The sequence below is a fragment of the Astatotilapia calliptera genome, chromosome 16 (genome assembly GCF_900246225.1).
Source record: "Astatotilapia calliptera chromosome 16, fAstCal1.2, whole genome shotgun sequence".
NCBI lineage: Eukaryota > Metazoa > Chordata > Actinopteri > Cichliformes > Cichlidae > Astatotilapia > Astatotilapia calliptera.
Window position 1 is genome coordinate 1268993 of NC_039317.1, and position 26063 is coordinate 1295055.

The 26063-nt window shown below is 47.3% G+C and overlaps 1 protein-coding gene across 2 annotated transcripts in view; it reads right to left on the reverse strand.

Annotated features, from left to right (window-relative positions):
- The window catches only part of LOC113007349 (aryl hydrocarbon receptor-like), a 44309-nt gene that overhangs the window by 9044 nt on the left and 9202 nt on the right, over positions 1-26063 (reverse strand). For both annotated transcript variants that reach the window (XM_026143795.1, XM_026143796.1), the window contains exons 2-8: positions 17487-17677; positions 5772-5872; positions 4145-4234; positions 2502-2613; positions 1343-1470; positions 1062-1264; positions 789-898 (exon numbers count right to left, since the gene is read on the reverse strand). In XM_026143795.1, coding sequence (XP_025999580.1) covers positions 789-898; positions 1062-1264; positions 1343-1470; positions 2502-2613; positions 4145-4234; positions 5772-5872; positions 17487-17677 — 935 coding nt within the window. The remainder of the gene's footprint in view (positions 1-788; positions 899-1061; positions 1265-1342; positions 1471-2501; positions 2614-4144; positions 4235-5771; positions 5873-17486; positions 17678-26063) is intronic.

Genomic DNA, 26063 nt, shown 5'->3' on the forward strand with positions numbered 1-26063 from the left:
AATACTTATTTTCCACCCTGATTTACCAATAAATTCTTTACAAATCCTACCATGTGGATTCATGGATTTTTTTTTTCACATTCTGTCTCTCACAGTTGAAGTGTACCTCTGGTGCAAATTACTGACCTCTGTCATCATTTTAGGTGGGGGAACTTGCACAATCGGTGGCTGACTAAATACTTTTTTGCCCCACTGTAAATATGTTTTTAAAACACTGTAACATTTAAAAATGAGTCTTTTTTAGGTTTTTGTACTCATAAACATTGATTCATGTGTGTAGATGTCTTATGTCCGTGCCTAGAGAATCCCACAATCAAACCTAACCTATGTAACTGTTTAACATGTGTAGATGTCATTTTTAATCGTCTTTCGTCCTCCCGCCACTGCTCTCTCCTCCCTCCTCTCATCCTCTGAACTGAAGTCCGAGCTCTGTCACCCAAACGCGTATAAACATCCGCATTTATTCCAGATGTCACAATCACTTCGTTGTAATCTCCCGTCCCAGCACAGCTGACGATGCTCCAACTAAACGACCACACCAGGTTATAAAGTTTGTGTTCGGCTCAAGTCACAATCACACTTTCCCTCTGATACAAAGTTTGACTATATTCTTGCAAATGAGAGTTCATTCACTAAATATTTACGCCCAACAACGTCAGACACACGTCAAAGACAGTTTCAGACTAAGACGAGTCACGAGCAGCTTCACGGTCTAATGCACGATCTCAGTCTGCAGTAGCTGCGTTGCAGCATGTCATTTGAAGGCTGACTTTGAATTGCTAACATACTGCGGATGTGGTTGTCGGCACAGTGCATCATGTCAGCTGCGTGGATAAACTGGTATCCGGAGCCTTTCATGCACAGCTCAATCTCGGAATAGCCCAGCACGATCTTCCCCCTGGAAACAACAAATGGTGGAGTTATGGCCAGAGGAATAAAATTCAGTTAGCGGTAAAGCTGACTCCACCGTGACTGAGGATGGTGTTCTGAGACTTTAAGTACTTTAAGAGCAAATATATGAAGAATATAAAAAACACACCAGCCCAGATAATTTGCTGTACCTGCTATCGATCCCTGTGGGGGTGAAGTCCAGCTTGTGCTTGGTTTGAAACAGGAGCATTTTAGCTCTGATCTCCACGATGGACGGAGGCTGCACGGGCATGGCGATGGCGAACAGGGCCAGCTGAGGTCTGTGACATGCCCCGTTGTCCCTCAGCAGACTCTGGCCGTGGAGGTACTTCAGTCGCCCCTGGAACTTGAGAGCCTGGTTAACACAAGGAAATGAGATGTATTTTTTCTTTTTTTTCTGAGCTGACCTTTAACCTTCAACCTTTAAACTAACCAGAAAGCCCGAGGAATTGTCCAGCAGACAGCGGAAGCGACACACGAAGCTGCGCTCCAGGAAGGAAGAGTTCTCCGGCGGGAGGTGCTCCGGATTGTGCATGACTGTATTACCACAACTCTGCAAGACTGAGAAGGCAGGTGAAGCTGTTACTGCACGACAGAAGAGTCTGATGTGAAGCTCTGATCTACGCCATAACAGCAGAGTGACTCTGTAAACAGGAGCCAGGTCAGGCAGCGCATCAGGGTTTGTGCAGAATTGTTGCATGCATTGAAATTGTACTTGTGGAACCTTGTGATAGACAGGGTACATCCTGCCGCCTGTCCTATAACAGCTGGGACAAGCTCCAGCCCCACTTCAGCATGGATGGATCAATGACAGGGACGGCTGGAGGCCACGTGCTCATACGTGGTCATACGTGGTCATACGTGTGTCATTGGCCATAATTTGTACTTCAGGCACTCAAATGTTGTATAAAGCCAAACAAAAATAATACTGGGTCACACTGTGAGACGATTCCTTCCAATCAGAATCAACACTACTGAAGTGTATCTGTAATGGTATACGGCCTCAGTGCACATGTGTAACATGCACATCTGTCAAGGCACAACATACTTAGTGAATATAACACTAAATACACACACACACGTGTTTGGATTTAACAGGAAGCCAGTACAGGAGAAACCTGCTCTCTTTCTGTCAGGACTCCTGCTGCAGCATTTTGGATGAACTGGAGGCTTTTCAGGGAGTTTTTACTTCCTGATAATAATGAATTACAATAGAAGAAGTAATAAATGCATGAATTAGCTTGGATGTTTCTGATTATCTGTTTGAAAATGCTGCACCGCTTTATTCTGAAGTTATCACATTCACAAGATTTTCAGAAATCTTGACCTCTGACCTTGAGGTCACAGGAATTCAAACTCGTCCCAGATGTTTAGCAGCTACACCTGTGGTATCTGTTTGAAACTTGCACGCTGCCTCGTTCCTGAGTTATTGCATCACTAACTTGGGTTCCACACCATCCACACCACCCGTGGGAGACGACAGCAGTGATACCTGATTGGCCTTTTACGACGGAGAGGTAAAAAGGTTATCTGATAGGATGTTTGGAGCAAAGATGTTGATGCATGTACACGTTTGCTTGAAAAGCACTCACCATCCTTGTCGGCTGCAGCGGGTGGGTTCAGAGCAAAGTGCAGCTGCTCTCTGAACGTGCTGCGATCATCAGTGTGGATGAGATCAAACACACTCTGATGCACCACGTCTGACTGTTGGCAGAGGAGCACAGCGTCGGTCAGTCAAGCTGCACAGTTTAAATTTGGCTTATAAAACATGTGAACAAGGCATAAACACAATGGATGTCACCATCTGTACAGAGTAGGACTGTAATTCACATGCTTGGATTTATAAATGTTCCAAAGAGATTCAAAAATATTATTTTCACATGATTATTTTATTGTATACTGATGAACTCTAATATTGAATGAAGCATTTCTTTGAACTCGATGTGCTGTTCTCTTGGCTCGGCCTCCTTCAGCACTGCTCCAACAGTGAAACCTCACAGGATGGAGGTGGATACTAACTTCATCCACTGACGTCTGAAACTTCTGGCTGCTTCCTTTAGGGGTCGCCACAGCCTCGTCTGCCTCCCTGTCCTCAATATTCAGCATTCCCTGCTTGGTGCAGCCACTATTCCTGCCCTGCACACCTGAACCATCTCAGCCTTGACCTGGACTTGCCTGCTGTCCAGGATGCTGTCCATCCCGCTCCCTGTAAACCTTGTAAATCATCAACTGTTGCTGCTATCCTTCAGTGTGCCTGTAATCTCTTCTGTTGTTTTGGGTGGTGGACCCTCGATAACTAGACTCATCCAACGTTACTACCACTGCTCCTCGCATCTTTAATCAAACACAACATTTAAAGTAGGAGGTGTTTGTGTGACTTCTGCATTTTAAAGTGCAAGTTCACACTCAGACCAACTTATCCAAACACCAAAGTCATAAAATAAAATAATCCAAACCCGTCAGCAGCAGCACATGAACACAGCCTCCACATACTGATTTGTCTCAGTTATCCATGGCAGTGTGTGGCTTAATGCTGGGCTCACACTGTGCGATTTTTGGCCCATTTTGAGCCGATTTTTGAGTCGTGCGACCGTTTTGGTGATTGGCCCGATTTTGGCCTTCATTGTGCGTCGTGCATTGTGTAGTATACGTGGGGTAACGAGACGCGATTAACCCCTCACGACCAGCTCCCGATCATCAATCGCTTGGTCGTGAGGGTGTCACCGCAGTTTGTCACACTGCGCACGCGCAAACACAAATGTCAGCGAAAAAGACGGCGTAGCACGGCAGTGCAGCGTGTGATCTGGACACAAGCGATGGAGGCACAACCTGTAGAACCATCCGAGCCTTTTCGATGTGGCCTCACAAAATGATCACTCACAAAACAGCTACACACTGACAGCGGTCTGTTCTCAAACCACTCAGTCAAACGGTTTTATTTTTAACATCACAAAGAAATTTGTAAAGAAGCTTTCCTGCAAATATACAAAATCCATTTACCTCCTTCCTGAGAACTTTTAATCTCTTCATGAATGAAATCATCTTTGAAAACAGTATTTTGTATTTACGGGTTATTTAATATTCAAATGTGTCTGATGATGTGAAACAACTACTTTTTAATGGCACTGTGTGTGTGTGTGTGTGTGTGTGTGTGTGTGTGTGTGTGTGTGTGTGTGTGTGTGTGTGTGTGTGTGTGTGTGTGTGTGTGTGTGTGTGTGTGTGTGCAGTGACTCACCTGGTGGAAGCCCAGGTAGTCCTTGATTGTGGGGGAGGCGTAGAACACTAACCCAGCTGACGTGACCACCATGACGAACCCGTTCAGAGCCTGTACAGACAACACAGTCGCTGATGACACAAACATCCTGCACAAGTTCAGAACATTCACTGTGTTCTTCAGCTAAATCTCTCAGCACATCGTACACACACTGTCACGCTGTGCAGCAGTATCTTTGTGTGAGGCTGGAATATGGGCTCACAATGTGGTCATAAATATTTTGTACTTGTAAAAAAGATTTGTGTGTGGACTTGTAACTTGTAACCCTGCAAGTTACAAGTTACAAGTACGAATTTTGACCCTATTTTTCTTCCTTTCATCTGATTGGCCAATGTCATGTCAATCACAAATGTAACTATCCAATCAGAGAACAGATGGGTTTGGCTGTCGGAGGGGCGCTTTTTTTGAACTGAAAAATAGGGTCAAAATTCGTACTTGTAACTTGTAACTTGCAGGGTTACAAGTTACAAGTCCACATACAAATCTTTTTTACACACAAATCTTTTTTACAAGTACAAAATATTTATGACCACATTTTGAGCCCATACATCTGTTCTCTGATTGGATAGTTACATTTGTGATTGACATGACATTGGCCAATCAGATGAAAGGAAGAAAAACAGGGTCAAAATTCGTAGTTGTAACTTGAAACTTGAGTGCAGAGTTTCACACATATTCTTTGGCTCCACACACAAATTCTTTTTACACACACAAAACTGATTTACAAGTACAATTTGAGCCCATACTGGGAGAGTCTCATGTTGTGGGTTTTGTTTTGAATGCATCACAGAGCACAACGTTGTGTCGTTTCAACCGCTACAGTTTGCTCTACCAGATCTGCTGAAGTCGTGTTTGGGCCTTTTCAATAAGCTGACATGAATGTTAGCCTGCTGTTATTCCACATTACCTGGATTATATCAATATTCACACTATACAAAGATTAGCAGCATCACAGTGATGCATGTGTTTTACATGTCGTCACACTGATTTGTGTTTGTGTGTGGACTGAAGTCTACGTTTGTGAGTTCTCAGAAGTTCACAGGAGTTTATGCTTGTGGATCATACTCTAACATCTGGATGCTTTTGGAGAAAATCTCTATCCACGTCTTCTGTAAAAGACAAAGTGCTAATAAACACTGGTTTCTATCAGGAAGCACAAAGCGTAACACGTTTTGGCACGTTCACCTGTCATAACGTCCTCATGACTGGACAGATGTGGATTAGCTCCACACAAAACACAACTATGACACAAACAAACAGAGGCTGAGTGTGTTTGTGCACCTGCCAGCGGCTCACCGATCACTCAGGACCAACACTGTTACTGTGCTCGTCTGTCAGCGTCATGACTCTGGCTACAGAGCTGTTTATCTGAACCAGACTCACATGCTGCTCTGTAACACCACACGGGGTCATTTGTGATAAAGTTATCAAAGCAGTTTTGTTGATTCTACGTGTGCACTGAAATGAAAATGATTCTAGCTTCAAAATTAAATGAAAAAACAAAAAACTGCTCAAGGTTTAAAGTTGGCATTACGTAGTAAAACTGGCATGCAGAGGGACGTTCATAATGAAAGCTCCTGAGTCTTACCTGGAGCAGCAGGTCGCCCTCAGAGAGGGCTGTAGCGTCCATGTTGTTGTGCCCGTTCAGCCCAGGAAACATCACGCTGCTTTTGCTGTTCTTCATGGTGGCTGCATCACAAAACATTGGCAAAGAACCGAGGGAAACAGGAATCAGCTGACCATCAACAGCACGACCAGTGACTTAATGCATTCATTTGAGCTGCTGTAAAAACCACGGCAGCAGCAGAGCTAGTTCGGACGACCATTTCCAGGTAGAGAAACTTGGCAATGTGTCCGTTGTGTTTTTGTGACATTAGGAGTGTGTGCGAGGCGCATGCATTGCAAACAGATAAACCAAAGTGAATCTGAACATGTCGTATCATGTTCAGATTCAGAGAAGTTCTCTTATTGTTCAATGAAATTTAAACATGTGCAGCTAAGCTTCCAATAGCTGATTGTGATGCAAGCTTTAAGCTATATCATGCTAATAACGTATGCAATTAAAAGTTCAAGTTGGTTCCACTCTGCATCATGAAACTAGACTCTTATACTACATTAACAGGCTAATGGTGACCTGTGGAGCCTGTCCTGGGTGTCACATCATGCTTTTGCAGCAGAAAAGGCAAAGCCACATTTTTGGCTTTAGCAGAGGTCCAGTTGCTGGTTTCTCTGCCAGAAACTCAGTTTTCCCATCACTGGAAAGCTGATCTGGCAGGCTGCATATCCACACACACAGACACATTTATGCATCTGCCTGGGGGACTTTTAGCAGGCAACAGCTACACTAATGCTTCCCTTTATCTGGACAGCCACTGCAGGATACGGCCTCTCTCACTCTGGTCGTCCAGTCCTGCTGCACAGATCTTTTGATGAGAGAAGCGGCCCTTGAGCGCCACCCCGTCGCCTCACGTGGACTCACGTAGCACATACACAAACACTCTGACCTGCACAGCCTGACTTTTACACAAAGCTCAAGACCTGACATGTAATGAAAGCCACACACACAACCGCTGCTAGCAGAAAATGTGAGTCTCACGTGTGGCTGTAGAAGCTATCAGACAGACAATCATGCTAACTGTATTAGAAATAAACAGACATAATTCATTTGTGCTTCTTCAGCCAAACATATACACAAACAGCACACTGTTGTCCAAATGTGGACCAGCCACCACATTCCTCCAACACTTTTTTCCTCCTAATTCAGTGTTTGCGTGAGTAAGTAGGCCTCTTTGTGGCGTCTGTTTGTTTTCATTCGAGCTGTGTGAACTCTGCGTTGGGTTCTCGTGTTTCCATCGCTAACAGCTCAATAGCTCATGGCACTGTGGAGCGTCCTGGCAGCCCTGTGAGGTTGTGCAACAAGCATGTCTATAGATGCTTGACCACGTCTTAGGAAACACTTCTGAGGGGGCAGTGAAAGAAGAGAAACACAGATTAACATTAACATGCATGTACAGTCTGCACGTGTACAGCCACCTTGAGACTGTGCAGATATCTAACAGTCAGAGGTGCCCTGCAGTCGTGAGCAGTCTACGGTTTCTCAGCCTTCCTCTGAGCCCAGGCACAAAGGCAGCTGCAGGGCAGTGACAGGAGTTCTTTCACGCTGCCGGTGCTTCCACTGAAACCCCGAGAGCTCTTTGGACAGGTAACCTCAGCTTGCTCATTATACTTTAGCACTGGCCCTGGGCCATCGGGCTTTTGCTTAGACTGAACCCTGTGACCTGTGACGCGAGTGCACGTTTGAAATGTACTAAGCTGAATGATCACAGTATAGCTTTGCATTCTGAGCTGTAAAACCAAATGAAACGAGTGCTCTCTGTGGCGTCAGCTCCAGTTAGAAACAACAAACCAGCAACTGGCCCGAGCGAACCAGAAGGATCCGTCCTGCAGCTTCCCAAATAACACTGACTGTTATGTCCGTGACTCCGCCTTACTGCGAAAACCAAGACAGCACCAAGACAGAGCGAATGATAAACCATTTTATGGCTCTTCTTGTTTTCGCAGGCTACAGTGTAACGTGACACCATGACAGCGCCTGTTTCAACATCAAACTGCAGCTTCCTGTTTAACTAAACAGACTGGCTAAGGTCCACTGTACCTCTGATGGAAGGTCCATGTCTGCCGTTCAGGGATGTGCTAGCCTTTCATGCCTTTGCTCCGTGTGGTAATTAAATAACTATGAAGTCTGAATATTCAGGACACAGAACACCTACATCAGTGAACAGTGACAGCTCTGGAAAGAACAGCAAAGAAAGGGCACTAAAATAAGCCAATAAGACTAAATAAACAACTGAATTGGATTGTTGAGCATGTAACGTGTACTTGAGAGTAACAGCATGAAGTGGAGGCACAGTGAGGCTAAGGGGAGAAAAGGGAAATGCAGTCACAGTTGGAGGTCTGCCAAACTCAGAGTAGTAGTATAAAGCATGCCAGCAATGCATATGGGAATATTATCTAGATTTGAAAACATTTAGTTCCAGTAGATCCTGTACAGAGATCTCTGTTCTCACGCAGATGTGCAGGAAAGGGCAGAGCTCGCTGCGAGGAAGCCAATTAGCTGGATCACTTGGTCCAAAGGTTCATCCTCCCATCACGCCTTCGATCAGTGCACCCATTTACCTCCCTGATTTTAGGGGGAACACCTGGCCTCTATCGCTCAGTATCAGACTTCAGTGTGATCCCAAAAATGAAGCTTTGGGTGGAAACAGGTTTGCTGAGCGCACTCACAGTTTAGAGTAAATTGTGGGATGTGCTAAATACCATCACGCCGCCATGAAGTTATGCAAATGTCACCATTTTCAGACCTGATAAAGTACAAACAGTAAAAATGTAAGAAGTGGAGAGCTTTGAATCTTCAATCAGCTGTTTGGGTTTATTAAAAATGCTTCACCCCAGCCAGGTGTTTGTGCTGACGGGTGCGTAACGCTTTCTTTAATACCTCAAACCACACAGAGAGAAAACAACCCTGAACATCTATAAACGAGGTACTCCACACTCAAATGACACAAATGAAATCAAACCCAACACCAGACTTAACAAGAGCGATATAGTGAAACAACAACAGCTCAGGATAGCCGGTGTAAGAATCTGGGGTGTTCGTCAGCTCCACGATGCACTTTGGCCACAGCGCTCAAAACAGGGTTCACCACCATCACAAGGTCCCACAGCTGCAGTCTGGACGCTCCTTCTGCCACTTTGCACGGGTTTTAAGAGCAGAAGGGTTCACTTTCTTGGGGTAACTTTGCTAGGACGTCCACTCGTGGGAGAAACTGTCTCCAGAGTTCAGAAAACATAACACAACAGGACATTATGTTGACTGTGCCAGGTGTTTCCACCTCATTAAGTGCAATGAATCAACAGTTTGAGGCAACACAGCAACAGCAAATCAGATTGAAGCAGTTGGATGCTGCTAGAAGATAAATGCTTCAAGTATGGACACATGTTATGATCATTATGACCTCTGAAAGCTAACTGACGTTTACATTCTTGGCAGATTTGAATCACAGTGCTTAAATAAATGTAATAACACATGTTCTATGTTTCTGGTGTCCATCCAAACTCTGAGTGGGACAACAGCCGATGCTGGGGGAGGACATAAATAAGCAAATGTCCTCACAGAAAGCCTTGGTGAGCTCAGGCTGACCAGCAGAGACTCTTGTGGGTATGAAGAGAGATGTAGCGCTGCGCTCTGAAGAAGAGGACAAACCTTCAGAGAATGGAAAAGATGGAAACTGCTCTGCCAGAGCTGAACGAAGCACGGCCACAGACTTCCTCCTAATGAGCCCACCAGGACTGAGACCAGACCGGTCTCCTCAAAACTGATTCTCTCGTCTTCCCACGTCGTTCCTGCTGTTGCAGTCACGTGTACAGGTGTGTGTTTACATGGTTAAGACATCACAAATACCAGATGACATCACATTAAAGTGCACCACCTCAACTACGATTGCTAACAGGCCTGGATGTTTTCAATCAACTTGGAAACTGCATTTTTCTCGGTTTTCTACCAGCACAAATATGCAGCGAGCAGCACAAATATGCTCGCTGCATATTTGTGCTGCTCGCTGCTGCTGCATATTTGTCAGCAGCAGCGAGCCACAAGCCTTCCAAAACATCGAGCCCTGCTTCACGAAGTCACGCTATGAGGCCGGGGGCCCAGCTTGTTCAGGGAGATCTGCAATCACCAGGCAGCCTGATAATGTTTCATGATCATGTCATGGAAACGGCCCCTAAAACTGCCTGTTTCTTTTTCCTCTAGGCCCTTTTCTTTGAGCCAGTGTTTTACTTTGGTTTTACAGGATCCGTATCTTAAATCCTCGGCATGTCACCACTTGAACGCTCGGGCTCCGCGCTCATATTTTGACCAGGACAGTCCCCCTTGATGACCAGAAAAAACTGCTGCTGACTGAAAAATCTCTAAGGTCAAAACTCATGCAGGAGTCTTGGTTTCAAAGAGTAACACGTTTGAGTTTTCTTTCATGATGCAACCCAACACTTCTTCACACAGACCTTAACTCTGAACTACGAGCTGTATACTCAGCACAACATCTGCCAGCGATGAAGAGCTCTGCATTCCTCTCAGATGTTGATCTGAGTCAGGTATCGACTCCGATCAACATCTGCATCAAACTGAAATCAAAATCAAACTGTGGAATACACCAGGCACAAACACACGCACACGCAGGTATGTACTGCCAAATTCCACATTTACTTGTTTGTTTACACAGCTGACTCAGTCGCACAGCCTGACAGCTCACGAGCCCAGCTGATCTCTCGCCGCTCCTCCCCGTCTCACTATAAACACAGCGGAGGGAGACCATCATTAGTACATAAACACCATCAGCTGTTCTTACCGGCCTCGCAGCGCCGCCCTGTTGAGCCTTCTGCTCCACTCCTCCCCGGCAGCTGCGCCCGGGGCCACGCCTCCGCCACACACCCCCACCGCCCGTTCGAGGCCGGGGAGCCGTCCGGCCGAGCCAACTCCCCCCCTTGCGAGCGAGAGAGGAAATCGGCCACCGCCATCTGTGCCCCCGGCCTATGGATCACCTTGAACTTAAAGGGCTGCAACGCCAGATACCACCGGGTGATCCGGGCGTTGGCATCCTTCATGCGGTGGAGCCACTGCAGCGGGGCGTGGTCCGAACAGAGGGTGAATGAGCGTCCCAGGAGGTAATAGCGCAGGGAGCCGACCGCCCACCGGATGGCCAGGCACTCCTTCTCCACGGTGCTGTACCGGCGCTCGCGCTCCGCTAGCTTCCGGCTGATGTACAGGACAGGGCGGTCAGCTCCCCTCACCTGCTGAGACAAAACGGCTCCCAGCCCTCTGTCCGAGGCGTCAGTCTGCAGAACAAACGGGAGGGAAAAGTTAGGAGTGTGAAGCAGCGGCTCCCCACAGAGAGCGTTTTTCACTCGCACAAACGCCGCCTGGCACGGCCCCGTCCACTGGACCAGCTCCGGGGCACCCTTTCGAGTGAGATCGGTCAGGGGGCTGGTTAGCTGCGCAAACCCCGGCACGAAGCGACGATAGTAACCCGCCAACCCCAAGAACCGTCTCACCTCCTTTTTCGTCCTGGGGCGCGGGCAGGATGCGATAGCCGCCGTCTTCTCCACTTGTGGACGCACCTGCCCGCCCCCCAGGTGGTACCCCAGATACTGCACCTCCCTCCGTCCAACCGCGCACTTCTTCGGATTGGCCGTGAGCCCCGCCCCCCTCAGGGACTCCAGGACCGCGGCCACCCGCAGCACATGCTCCGCCCAGGTGCCGCTGTGGATGATCACGCCATCCAGGTAGGCGGCAGCATACGCCGCGTGCGGACGCAGTACCCGGTCCATGAGACGCTGGAAAGTGGCCGGGGCCCCGAACAGGCCGAACGGGAGTGTCACGAACTGGTACAAACCGTACGGAGTGGAGAAGGCCGTTTTCTCCCTGGCCTCGGCAGACAAGGGAATCTGCCAGTAGCCCTTGGTTAAGTCCAGCGTCGTGAAAAAGCGGGCCGTGCCTAACCGGTCCAGGAGCTCGTCGACCCGAGGCATGGAGTAGGCATCAAAGCGTGACACTTCGTTCACCCTGCGATAGTCGACACAGAACCGTATAGACCCATCCTTCTTCGCCACCAGAACGATGGGGCTACACCAGGCGCTGTGCGACTCTTCTATCACTCCCATTTTCAGCATTTCAGCCAATTCCCTCTGCACGATTTTTCGCTTATGCTCCGGGAGCCTGTAGGGCCGTGAACGCACCGTCACGCCGGGCTGCGTCACGAAATGGTGCTCGATGAGGGACGTCCGGCCGGGCAGGGGGGAGAACACGTCCGCAAAGCGCTGTTGCAACGCGACAACGTCCACTCTCTGGGCCTGTGTGAGATGGTCATCACAAGGGAGGGAGGCGGGAATGATAGAATTTGGCACCTCAGGCCCCAACTCATCTCTCTCCTTCACCAGGCTCACCAGAGATGCGGTTTCAACCTCTCTCCACGCTTTAAGGAGATTGAGGTGATAAATCTGCGTGGCCCCTCCCCTGTCCAACCGAGCGACCTCATAGTCCACGTCCCCGACACGCCGTGTGACCACAAAGGGACCTTGCCACTTGGCGAGCAACCTCGAGCTGGAAGAAGGGAGTAACACAAGCACTTTATCTCCCGGTGAAAATTGCCTGAGTCTAGCCCCTCTGTCGTACAGGCGTTGCTGACGCTGCTGAGCCTGGAGCAAATTCTCCCGTGACAACCTCCCCAAAGTGTGGAGTTTTGCTCTCAGGTCCAACACGTACTGTATCTCATTTTTGGCGGGGCTCGGACCGTCCTCCCAGCTTTCTTTAATCAGGTCGAACACCCCACGTGGCCTCCTGCCAAACAGCAGTTCAAAGGGAGAAAATCCCGTGGAGGCCTGGGGCACCTCCCGCACTGCGAATAACAGAGGGTCTAGCCAGCGATCCCAATTGCGTTCATCCTCGTTAATGAACTTACGAATCATGGACTTTAAAGTCTTATTCAGCCGCTCCACCAGCCCGTCAGTCTGAGGGTGGTAGACGCTGGTCCGAATAGATTTAATGCCCAGTAATTCGTACAGTTCCTGCAGTGTACGAGACATGAACGACGTGCCCTGGTCAGTCAGTATCTCTTTCGGGATTCCGACTCGGGAGATGACCTGAAACAGTGCCTGCGCCACACTCTTAGCCGAGATGGTGCGCAGCGGAACTGCTTCCGGGTACCGCGTTGCATAATCCACCAGGACTAACACAAAGCGGTAACCGCGTGCACTCCGGTGAAACGGCCCGATGAGGTCCATGCCGATGCGCTCAAATGGGACCTCAATGAGGGGGAGAGGGCGCAGAGGCGCTCTCGGTATGGCCGGTTGATTAACAAGTTGGCAGTCCGGGCAGGACGCGCACCAGCGGCGCACATCCCCTCGGATGCCAGGCCAATAAAATCGGGCCGTTATTCGCTCCAGAGTTTTCTCGTATCCCATATGCCCTGCCATGGGGTCATAATGAGCCACCTGGAAAAGCGTTTCCCGGCGGCCCTGCGGCACCAACAACTGGGTGCGTGTTTCCTCAGTCTGAGTGTCACGACTCACTCGATATAATCGGTCATTTAATAAGATGAAACGTGGGTAGGTCTGCGCGGCCTCAGGGCGCACCACGTGACCATCAATAGCCATCACTTGGTCAAAGGCTGAGCGTAGGGTGCCGTCACGAGACTGCTCCAGTGGGAAATCACCCATGGGGGACACTTCCGGGGCCGGCGGGACGTCCCGTGAGGGACCCGCCGGCTCCTCCCCCCCGGAGTCGGTGTCGGACGACCCCGCGTCACCGCTGAATGCCGTGCACATGCTACACCCCGCTTCCGGTCGTGATCGCACCCCCGCGTACTGCCCCAGTAGCTGATGAAACCCCGGCCAATTGGTACCCAGAATCAGGGGGTGCGACAGGCGCGGGCTAACCGCCGCCGTTACCCTATGTGTATGGCCCTTGTATTTTAGCAGCAGCGGCACTATGGGGTACCGGTGCACATCACCATGAACACACCTCACCTCCACCCACTCGGCCTCCAATAATGCCCCGGGGCGAACCAAGCCTTGGTGCACGAGGGTCTGTGTGCAGCCCGTGTCCACCAACGCTTGGCGTATACCCCCTCGAGTCCTTACCGGAATACTGTATGTCCCTCCTGGACCGGGGGAGGGTGCTGGGGCGCCAGCAACGCGGAACACCTGCCCCACTTCCATAAGCGGACAATCCCTCCTCAGGTGTCCCGGCTGCCCACACTTCCAACACTCCGGCCCCGGCGTTTGTGCTGCCCTCCGTGGCTCGGGGGCGGCTCCACTCGGCTCGGTTCCCCTGGACGGCACCATTGCCGCGAAAGGGTTAGTGGGGCTCAGCGCCGGCAGCCGCTCTGCCTGCCCTGGTGCCGGCACACGGCGCCTCGGGGCCGGCACTGGGGCCTGTTTGTTCGGCCTCCGTCCGGCGTCCCCGGACTCCCCTGCTCCAGCGGCAAGGTGGTCCTCCGCCAGCGTCACCGCTACCTCCAAGCTTGCGGGCCGGTGGCACCGGACCCATCTCGCCGTCTCCGCTGGCAATCCCTCCGTGAACTGCTCCAGCACCACCTTGTCCACCAGCTTTGTCTCGCCCTCCGATGTTCCCGGCTGCAGCCAGCGCACCGCCGCGTCGCGCAGCTGTCGGGCCCAGGCGAATGGTCGGTCCGATGTAGCCAGCCGACAGGCCCGGAACCGCCGGCGATGGTCTTCGGCGGTGAGCCCCAGCCTGTCCACCACCGCCCGGCTCACATCCGGGAAGCTGCTCCTGGACGCCGGAGGCAGACTCAGGGCCGCTGTTTGTGCTTCCCCAGACAGCAGGGGGAGCAGCCGCGGAGCCCACTCCTCCCGCGGCCATTGGCACGCCTCCGCCGTGGCACGGAAGGTCTCCAGAAAAATCTGTGGGTCGTCCCCGTCCCCCATCCGGGGCACCGTCACCGACAGTGGCGAGGGCTTCGGCGTGGCAGCGGCCCCGACCAGCCGCTCCAGAACTTGTGTCTGTCGGTCCGTCTGCTCCCGCAGCGCGGCCAGGTGGGCACGCTGGTCGGCCGCCTGATCTCGGCTCATCGCCGCCATCTCCGCCAGCATCTGCGCCAAGAATTGCAGGGGCTGGGCGGGTGGCGCGGTCTGTGGGACGGACATTTCCCCACCGGCACTTTCCTGGGTTTCGGCACCACTTGTGGAATACACCAGGCACAAACACACGCAGGTATGTACTGCCAAATTCCACATTTATTTGTTTGTTTACACAGCTGACTCAGTCGCACAGCCTGACAGCTCACGAGCCCAGCTGATCTCTCGCCGCTCCTCCCCGTCTCACTATAAACACAGCGGAGGGAGACCATCATTAGTACATAAACACCATCAGCTGTTCTTACCGGCCTCGCAGCGCCGCCCTGTTGAGCCTTCTGCTCCACTCCTCCCCGGCAGCTGCGCCCGGGGCCACGCCTCCGCCACACAAACATCAAAGCTCCTTCACGTGATCAGGGCTGTCTGCAGACACCTCAATGCATTTTGCCACAGCAATATAAAGAAACGCACAAACACTCTTAGAACATGCAGTGAATGCACTGTTTGTAGTCTCAGTATAAACATGCCACAGTCACTTCCAGCTGCACCATGCAAGAACCGCATTAGCTGCTCAAATGGATGCTTTTCAGAACGACTCAGATTTACCGCTCAATGATTGAATAATAAACCATACAACACAGCAATCTGTGCTTTTGGCCTCATGATAATAAAATAGTTCAATGTAAGCTTCATATGGACTTTTCTATTACAGGAGTAGCTGCAGCAAAAGCAGGATATTCTGTGTTTGTGGCTGAAACACATTAAAGTCCGTGGATTCAACGCCTTGTTTGGAGATATAACTGTTGACTTGAATAAATGCTGCGGCGCCTGACGGTCTAATCTGATGTTTCCCCGACAAACATCTTTTTTGGCTACAATGTGAACAGCAGCATTTTAAAGCAGCAGCATGGAGCAGTGACCTCATGCTGTAGTACTTAAACATTTTGCCTTACATGAAAAAGATCTGAGACCGGAACGAAACACAAGCCCACCCTCAGAGGGTCGAGCCAGTGTGCTGGTCCTAAACAAACATCAACAGGAGGCTTCGATTCAGACTGATCTATTTCAATGTTAGTTTTAGAGAAGAAGAAGAAAGTTGTACGGTAAAATCTGAAGTCCTCAAACTCTTGATCGTCTTAGTGCTTAGCTAACTGTGAATGCACTGGGAAAGTCTCCTACAGACACGGGAGCCTGTCTCACCTGTACAGACAGAAAGGTGGAAGAGGAATGCCACCGCTCATGTGATAACATGTAATATCCATTCACACTGCAAACAGCTGGGCTGACAACAAGCACGCACACTTTTCACACACTGTCTGTTTAAAGTTGCACAGCATTCATAATTTCACTTGGTTTCAAAGATGTCTGTTACTGATAAAATCCGTCTTTGGAATTCACTTTGTGCATTTTTACCTCTACTTCTGTACGACTCCTGAACCAAGAGACGCAGACACCTGGAGATAAGACACTTCATGTCTATTGTTAGAGACAGCAACTTACTCAGCAGTCTGTCAGGAAACAACTCGGCTAAAACGTCTGTCGTACTTAAAGACAGGGATCCTCTGCAGCTGTGTACGACTCACATGTCATTGACTTTCTTCTGACTCATCAACTTTTCAAAGCCTGCACGTTTAATTAAGGTGCAGCAACTCTTAAAAAGCATTTGAGAAATATTTGAGGCTGTTGTGGGTGTTGCTCGGAGGCAAGGTGGGGTCAGGTTAGCGGCAGTGAGGATGTGCCGTTTCCTAAAACTGGATTCCTGCGTGCTTCTCATTCCTGCCTCAGCTGTCAGATGTAGTTCAGTCACTTCCAGTGCTGGCTTCACTGCGCCCAGTTATCAAGCTTTGTCTACCTTCACTCCCACCTTAGTCTACATTACCTCATTCATACAAGTGTTTGCTTGTATTCATTATCAGTATTTTGGACTTTTGTGTCATTATTACGGTTGAATTAAAAACTCTAGCCTCTATACTGATTTATCTCTCATATATACCTTTCACTGCGTCCACTGTTTCATGCCTACTGAGTCCTACACGTCCCCCTGTTGGACTGACAGGGTTCTAGTGACACAGTGCACCTACATCTGCAGGGAGCTGCAGACAGCCTATCTGCAGAGAGCATCTGCTGCCAAACGGAGGCAGTGTCCAAAGTATGTGGTCGAACCGGTCTGTGGGCTGCTCTTCCTCGTGCTGTTGTTGGTCTCTGAGAGCCGCAGAGAACAACTAAATCATATCATGCAAAGAACAGAAGGGAAACTGAGTGTTAAAGACAATGTAAAGTGTGCACTGCAGCCACTGCAGCTGCATTTCATACTGCACTCTTTATCTTTGATGCCTCTTGCATTTCTCCTGATGCTAAGCTTCTTCTCTGTTCAGGTCGGCTTGTCAACCAGCCAGCGTCTGCTCAGTGCAAGGTCGAGGTATGCGCTGTTGGCTTTGTGTGGTTAAACACATTTCTCAACCACAGTATTACTCAACACAAGAGTCGGTAAGACCAGACATATTATCGTTTACTCTGTGGTACCAAGAGCAGGCTGTCATGTGTTTGTGGCAGCGAATGTGGAGGTCAAAGTGGGCTTATCATCATTTCATTTCACCACACAGCACTGACATTTCAACAAATCTTTGGATATGCACTTGTGGCTGGTCTTTACCTTTGAAGAAGCTCTTAACCCTCAGATATCCCACGCTGAGACGGAGGACTGACAGCTTGTCCAGGCGAGAGCGCACCTCCTCAGGAAACGGCAGCAGGTCCATCAGCCTGTCAAGCTCCCCGTTCAGCCGATCCCGGTGGCGCTTTGACGGGTTGGATTTAACCACTGCATTGCCCTCACTGACCTTCTTTCTGAGGAATTACAAGAAAAAAATCTGGTTAGTGATTTCATGGCAAAATATGAATGAGCCTGGCTAACCGGGGTGCAGCACGGCACATGGATGCACTGAGTCAGCCGTGCATCAGAGCTGCATGTGTTACTAAACCGTGACGAGACAAACTCAGAGCGAGAAATCCAACTCTGATGCTAACATGACACCAGAGGAACATATCTATTGTTCTAAACACCAGAACAAAGCAGACTGGCTGTTTTTTCCCAAGGAAACAATCTTCAGCTCAGGATAAATAGTACAGACAGCAGTTTACACAACACACGTTTCCACAAGTCATTCGATCAGGAGGAAGACCAGTTTTTAACCACGACACCCGCGGACATCTGTTTGACCACCCATGCTCAAATGCAAAGGGGGAACTCATGAGGCTCACTGGAGATACATGTCATTACTCACAAATCACAAACACATGCTGAACTGGGAGGAAGACCAAGTGTCAGTGAAAGTGAGCGATCAGCACTGTTATCATTCCTTCAGTGAACACCTGCAAACTCACCGCACGAGGAGAAATACCGCCAAATGTTCAGAAAACAACCACCTGCTTAAGTCTACACGGCAGCTCACTCGTGCCAGGATCACCAGATGGAGCAAAAGCGTGAGAAGTCTCAGGAATGACAATCCTGCAGTTCAGACAGTAAACATGAAACCAAATTTGTGACAGATGCTGTTTCAGGTTCCAGCAGCGTAAGCCCAACATGGCCTACGTCACGAAACTACGAGTTATAGTCAGTCATGAATGCTACAAAGCTTTTGCTTTATTTATGTGGAAATGATCAAAGACCCTACTCTTATATTTTGTCTTCTTCTACAACACTTTAACCCTTTAAGACCTACCATAGAACCAAGTCCGCCAGAGCTTATATTATATTTTTACATGCTGTGGAGCCATTTTTGGGAGCATTTCAAGTTGCTATACATCAATACAACCATTATAGCCCAGATTTTAATAATATGTATTCATTAAGTGCATAGTAATTACATAAATTGCAAAAAAGTGCAATAAACTACAAAAAATTGAAAATCGTTTTTGATTTTTTAACATATATTTGTAGTTAGAGAAATTTAAGAGACTTATCCCTCAAAACTGTAAATACAAAAAAGTTGCACAAAATAGTTTCCCCACCACAGGAAATTTATTTTGAGTGTCTTCATAGTTTTATTTTTGAAATACACCAATTTTTATATACTGCAGGAAAAACAAAAATAAATATTATAGTGCAAATTTGCAAAAAAGCAGCATATGCATCAAAATAAACTATTTCCAGCAGTGCAGTATGAGTCCTAAGCATCCCAGAAACGACACAGAAAGTCATAAAGTCAAAGATAACTTTTAAAAAGAGCAGTATAGGCCCTGAGGCCCTGATCGCAAAAAAGACTACATTTACGCGAAAATGACGTCACTTCCGGTTTCGGGCAGGTAATGGCGGAAATGCAAAAGTTCGCGCTGACGTCTATTCCAACGTAGGAAGTGTTATGGACAGCTGATCGGATCGGTAAAGCGTGTTTCTGGAATATTATGTTTTTGTTCCTGCAAGCGCTTTTTATGCAGTTTTTGCAAAGCTTTATGTGGAAGGAAACCGTGACCGAGGACAAGCTGATGGCATAAGATGTAAGTACAACTCCTCCGGTTTCATATGCAAAAAAAAATTTTGCGCTAGCTTACGTGGTTGCAGAGCTACCGGGATTTAAAAATAGTTACGCAAAACAGAGCGTGCCCGCTCCGACCGGCTCTAAAGGGTTAAACTTGTAACATCCAGAATTAAGATTTTAGATCGTTATATATGTTCACTATTTAAAAACAGCTGTATAATCTCTACATACATGTTTATGTCAGAAAATAAATGACAGCTGAATATCCAGTAATAAAACAGAAACTGTCAGCTTGACAGAAACAATCACTTGATTTATGTTGTGACCATTGAAGCACACACTGACTGATATGGAAACAAATGATCAGGATGACTTCTTCCATGTTCTCCCTCCTACTTCTGTGCTGAACAATAACCTGGGATTTAACTAACCAATGTATTTTAGAGATTGTTCTAAACGGTCTTTCTTGTGATAAATCACATATTTCAGACATGGATTAATTCTTATAACTGACACCAGCGTAGTGTCAACTGACCCCCAGCAACTCTAGCCATGAACCATGACTTGATGTGAGTCTGTCTGAAAACCTTAAACTGAGCAGGATTCATTATTAATGAGTAAAAAAAATCATGTGTGTGATTGTGTGGATGACTGAATGTAGTGTAAAGTGCTACACAAATGCAGGCCATTTACCATTTTACAAAACTTCCACAATAATATTACGACAGGTTAAACTAGGGTTTGCCTTAAGCTGCATCCACACTCATGGCAACAGACTCATGGCGAGTCACATTTCAGGCTCTGGTTGCCCGGTTTGCTACCAGGTCATGTCTCAATCAGTGGTATTCATTACTCTCATTACTCGTCACTTTTTTCAGCTTCCCGTCCACTTCCTGATGCCGGCAGTTATTCACTTGGAGTTGTGCTGTCTACCAACCGAGGTTATCTCTTCTGCTGATTCAACAGTTTCTACATCTCCTACAGGAAATGGTAAATGTGTTGATTCTTTCTACCCTCCCGGAGCATTCAAAGCACTTTATACATTCATACAAGCACCATTTCTATCTAACAGTCACACTCGGCATTGGAGAGCAGCTTGGGGTTAGTATCTGACCCAAGGATATTTGACTGGATTAGCCAGGGATTTAACCATCAACCTTCCGATTAGCAGATGACCTGCTCTAGCAGCTCTCCCAGTGTATCTTTGCACTGTGGTAGTCATGCGTCCTCCTTTTCTTATTCTTTTCTGTGCTTTATGGTGGATGGCGCCACCAAAAAGGACCAGGATGGAGCGCCAACCAGATAATTACTGTTGCTTTACATTTTTATAATATGTATATTATCGACATATTATTTGTAATTAATTTTGCAGTTACGGTCATTATCCGGTTGTTCAGTCTGACGTCACTAGCCGTGTCTGGGTCTAAACTCCGCTGCAGGTCCATATATCAAACGATCACTATGGCATTACTGAGAGTTGAAAAACTGTCTAAAGTCTTTCATCTTTAATAAAATGATCAGCGTTCTGCTCTACCAGGTGTAAGAATTGAGTTTAACACCCAGGCATCCATGAAAACGGAATTTATGACATTTAACGGAGTTAGAAGTTAGCAGGGAGTTAGCTCGCTAGCTTCTATCTAAATACAATATAGCATGTCCTGACTGCGGGGTTTTGGAAACAAATTCAAACGTACAGCTCTGTTATCACTTCCAGCATAAATGAAGACAGAAAACTAAACAGCAGTGACGTTTGTAGGGTTACTGAAGTTGGGCTAGCTGGTATATAATGATGTGCTACGTGACCGCTAGCGACACAGCTATGTTAGCATAATATAAACAAGCTAACTTTTTCCCCACTCGATAAAAGTTAACGTGAGTGTTCTCGGTGGTCAGGAACAAATGTAATCGCATGGCAGGATGCTGTAAAAGGACCAAACTTCAGCCAGGAGAACAACTGAGATAATCCATCCACAATACGAGGTTAGTCATTCATATACTGCTGCATGGGCTGGGCTGTAGTTACATCCTAAGGTTTTAAAAACTGAGCTTAAATAAATGATTAGCGGTAATAAAAGCCGAGGGAGGTCAACAGGGATCACTGACTGTTTTAGGAGCTTTTTGAGATCAAATAGAAGAAAATGCATACAACACAACACAAAAGCCATATTAAACTACTTTAGGCCCGGAAGCAGGATTCGTCACGTCATCACTTAACGACCGGATACTGTGACACCTCAACATGAAAGAGTTCAATTCATATGAACAGACTCGTCAGGGAACAGCTGTGTCTCTACAGCCGGAGGCTTTTCTTCAAATCTTTTCTTATGAAGTGGAACCGATCAGTAAACTGTGTTAGTCTAATCACATTAAACCACTTGGTTTACCAGTAACATCCCCTTCAACTACTACTGTAGCATATTTAGAGTTTGTGGCTGTCTTTCTCTCTTTACCAAAACTCTGGTTAATGGCAGGTTATTAAATTTCCTCCTGCAGCACTAACTCGACTTACCCGAGCTGTACCTTCCCACAAATGGTGCAAGCCTGACTTCACTCTCAAGAAATGCTAGCACACACAAAAGGCAGCGTTCAGAAGCATTTTTTCCACTTTGCTTTGCCATGGATCACAGGGTTGAAGACATCTGGGGACTCGCTGTATAAATGGTAAATGGTAAATGGCCTGTATTTATATAGCGCTTTACTAGTCCCTAAGGACCCCAAAGCACTTTACATATCCAGTCACCCACCCATTCACACACACATTCACACACTGGTGATGGCAGCTACATTGTAGCCACAGCCACCCTGGGGCGCACTGACAGAGGCGAGGCTGCCGGACACTGGCGCCACCGGGCCCTCTGACCACCACCAGTAGGCAACGGGTGAAGTGTCTTGCCCAAGGACACAACGACCGAGACTGTCCAAGCCGGGGCTCGAACCGGCAACCTTCCGATTACAAGGCGAACTCCCAACTCTTAAGCCACGATCGCCCGTATAAAAAGAAGATGTTTTAGCATATCTGTTAGGATTCCTCATCTCAACAGGGCAAAGCAGGGATATGAACCCAGAGTCCTCCGTCTCAGCTGTAAGGCAGCGCTGATGCTCATTTGTCTGCTCTGAACAGGCAGCGCGTCTGCCAGATGCAGAAGGATGACTCGGTGGTGCAAAAGTATGAAACACATGCTGACAAACACAGGTGGCAAAACTGGAAGCAGAAGAGTGTCCTCGACAGAGGAAAAAGAATACTTACACTAAATCCCACGTGTTCTACATACATGTGAAAAAAGACAGAGACATGACAAATGAGTGACAGTGACAATACTGGAGTCAGGACCACGAGAGCTGAAAGAACATGGTTATTCCCATCTGCGGCTGTGCGTTGTGACCTGTCTGTATCCACTGAATCACACGAGGAGATCCCCAGCACAGAAAAGCTCAAACATTAGTGACAACAAGATGTAACATTAAGTCAGAAACAGCATGAAAGGATGAGCTGTGGTAGAGGTGCAGGGCTCTAGAGTGCGACCAATTTGGTCGCAAATGCGACCAAATTTTTCAGTGGTGCGACTAAAAATAAATATTTGGTCGCACAGGTGCGACCAACTGTTCCGGTAACAAAAAAAAATCTCTGTAACTCTCCGTGTGGTCAACAACAGACACACATTATGCCCCTATCGTGGACTAAACCAATCAGAGATAGTCAGGGGCGGGACCTCTCTGATTGGCCGTGGTCCAGTTGAAAGTGCAGGTGGAAGAGAGAGGTGAGTAGCTTGAATAAAGCGATATCAATTCATTAACGGATTCCACACAAAGACCTAAACACGGAGCGGACCCAACACATCAGAATCAGCTTCGTCTTTCTCGGCTTTCTCACCCGACGGCCCGTAGACAGACACGCTGTCGGAGCTTAGCGATTCTTCGGGTCCGCGCTGTGTTTACGTCTTTTTGCGCTGATTCTGAGCTGCAGGTTTTGCCTCTCTCCAACCAAAATTCACCGAGCCTGCAGCAAAAGAAGCAGCAAACTGCGCTTCACATTTGATCAATGTCGTCATGAATTCCCTCTGACTTTTGCTGTTTTGCTTCCACCACGATAAAAATCACACTTCCTGCACAGCTCTCTCTCTCTCTGTACTTCAGGAACAGTTTCCCGTCTCAAATCTGTTTTCTGCATTATTCATTCGCTTATTACCCACCAGTCTAGCGTTGTTTACAGCGCTTTTTCTTTTTTCACTTAAATGACCTCGGACAAGAAAGCCTAATTTCTGCTGTTCAATACTGAAGAAATTTAAATTTCTTAAAATTATGCAAAATTGCAGAATATTTTTAAGGTTATCTGCTATAAAAAGCCAGACCAGGAAAATCTCCTTCATGTTTTCCTGTGTTTTATTCTCAGTTACTTTCACACAAAGGCATCTGCTGTGATTTTCACAATTCTGATGAAGTCTCATGTGTATCAGTGCTGATAAATGATCAGAATTATAATATTTCTGACTGTCTGAGGCTAAATTGAATCAAATCAGGACTTTGAGAACCGGAATTGAATGGATTATAGAAATCAGTGATGATACTCAGCCCTAGTGAGCAGCCTAGGCCTGAGAGAAGTGGATGTACTGTAGCTGTGGGTAATAAGAAAAGATGAAAAGAACTATTGATAACTTTTTTGTTAAGTTAAGGCCTGATCTGTCTGAAATTCATAGCCAGTGCTCTGACATGGTGACATCAATATTTGAATGCTGAAAAAGTACAGTGTATCCTGAAAACACATTATATGCTGCAGTAAATGCACTGCCCAAGTGTCCCCTCTCCCCACAGCCTTTCAGCAGCAGACAGCAGCAAACAGGTCGTCAGAGGAGGCCAAGATGATGATTAAGTTTAACATTTTCTACAATATTGACAAAGCACTTTAAGCACAAGTTTGTTAGTTAATAATTTAGAAATTAATATTGTCTGTATGGACTTCCCCCCCCAAAGAAAGTGCACATGTAAAACTGCGGTGTTAAGCGATGCGGTTGAAAAATTTGAGTGCGCCTAACTTTTGTGCCGGTACGCCTAAATTTTTAAAGTTAGGTGTACCGGTGCGCCCATGTCAAAAAGTTAGTCTAGAGCCCTGAGGTGGGTTGCAAAATGGCTTGCAGATGCACAGAAACAGCTTGAGTAGCATGGCCTGCATGAAATAACCATTTAGGTACGTTGGAGGGCATCAGCTGAGATCTGAGGACTGTGTGAGCTAAAGTAGCCTGAATGAACTAGTACTATGCCCGACATCGCTATAAAGAGAAACGATAGAATCAGAGGAAACCTCTTCAGTAATAATTTCATCTTCAGCATTAATCCTGTGTTTAAGTCATAATCAGTGGGAACACTGTGTTTTTGGTGGTGGGAGGAACAGGAGGAGTTTTTGAAGATTAATTATGTGTCAGTTCAAATAGTTTTGCTCCCTGATTGCAAAGTTTTAGGAGAACATTTTAAAAGCTTTTTATAGAAATGTGACATTAACGCACTGAATGTTGGTAGGGATTTGGATGAAAAGTTTCCTCAGGCCAGACCTGTGCAGGAGCTTTAAAAGGCTCCAGGGTGGGACTGCTTTCCCACTTTGAGCCCTCGTCTTTCACTCTGGGAGTAAAGCACGGAGGCAGGCAGCTGCTCTGAAGGCACACGGGACGCAGAAATGACTCTGCAGCTCTCTGACCTGCACCCTGCTGGTTATATTTGATGCACTCCACATTTATTGTGCATATTTTCTGTACACACATTGGTATTTCTGCTGAATGGTAGTGTTGACAGCATACATATTATTTGCACTTTATCTTGTGACACCTCAACATGAAACAGACGTGAGTCATTAGGGAACACTTCTCTGTGTGTGTTTGGTGGCTACATCCTTTCCTTTCGGGGAAAATAATAAAAAAAGGTTAAAAGCGTGCACTGTTTGTGTACAAGTGAAAATCGAAACAAAGGCCACAGAACAAAGGGTAACGTCCTGCCACACCTCTTATCAGCATGTCTCTGTGTTTTTCACAATCCCTTTAGATTACAAGTCAAAAGAAATGTTTGCACTGCAAGTATATTATCCCCATTAATAAGGACACAACTGCTCACTGCAGCGAACGCATGCTGATGCTATAAAGCGCACACCTTTAATCCATCGTCACTCACTGGAACCACCACACTGAACCTTTAATCCACTTAGTCTGTGTTGAGTACACATTCACACACAGAGAGAGCAGCAGGTAAGGAGCCCTACACACTACCATGGAACCAGACTCATCTCAGTGCTCGTGTTTCACCTGCTCTGTCAGGATGCCTCTGGCGCGTCTCCTGTTCAAACACACAGAGCCAATCACAGAGCTTTGCCTAATATGGCTCAACTTTGATTGGTACTAGCAGCACTTGTAATCTAGTCAAGAGCTCCACCTTTTTGGACCAATCTGATAAGGGACACCTGTAAGATAGTCCAGGATGGAGCTGTGGATATAAATGTACATTTCTTCGTGTTAATATTCTTAGTCTGTAAAGGCTCATTTTGTGTTTGATAGATGTGATAAACAATGAATTCAGTTCTGTTTTCAGACGTTTTACAGGTTTTGATTACCCTGAGCGCCCTGAGCCACTTTACAGCATGAGCCAGCCTCATGTATCTCCGTACCACTCTGCCCTCCCCAAGCACACCTCACTTCTTTACTAACAAAAATGACCAGCGGTGAAAAAAGTAAAGGACACACACACACACACACACACAGAAGAATGTCCAATCATCA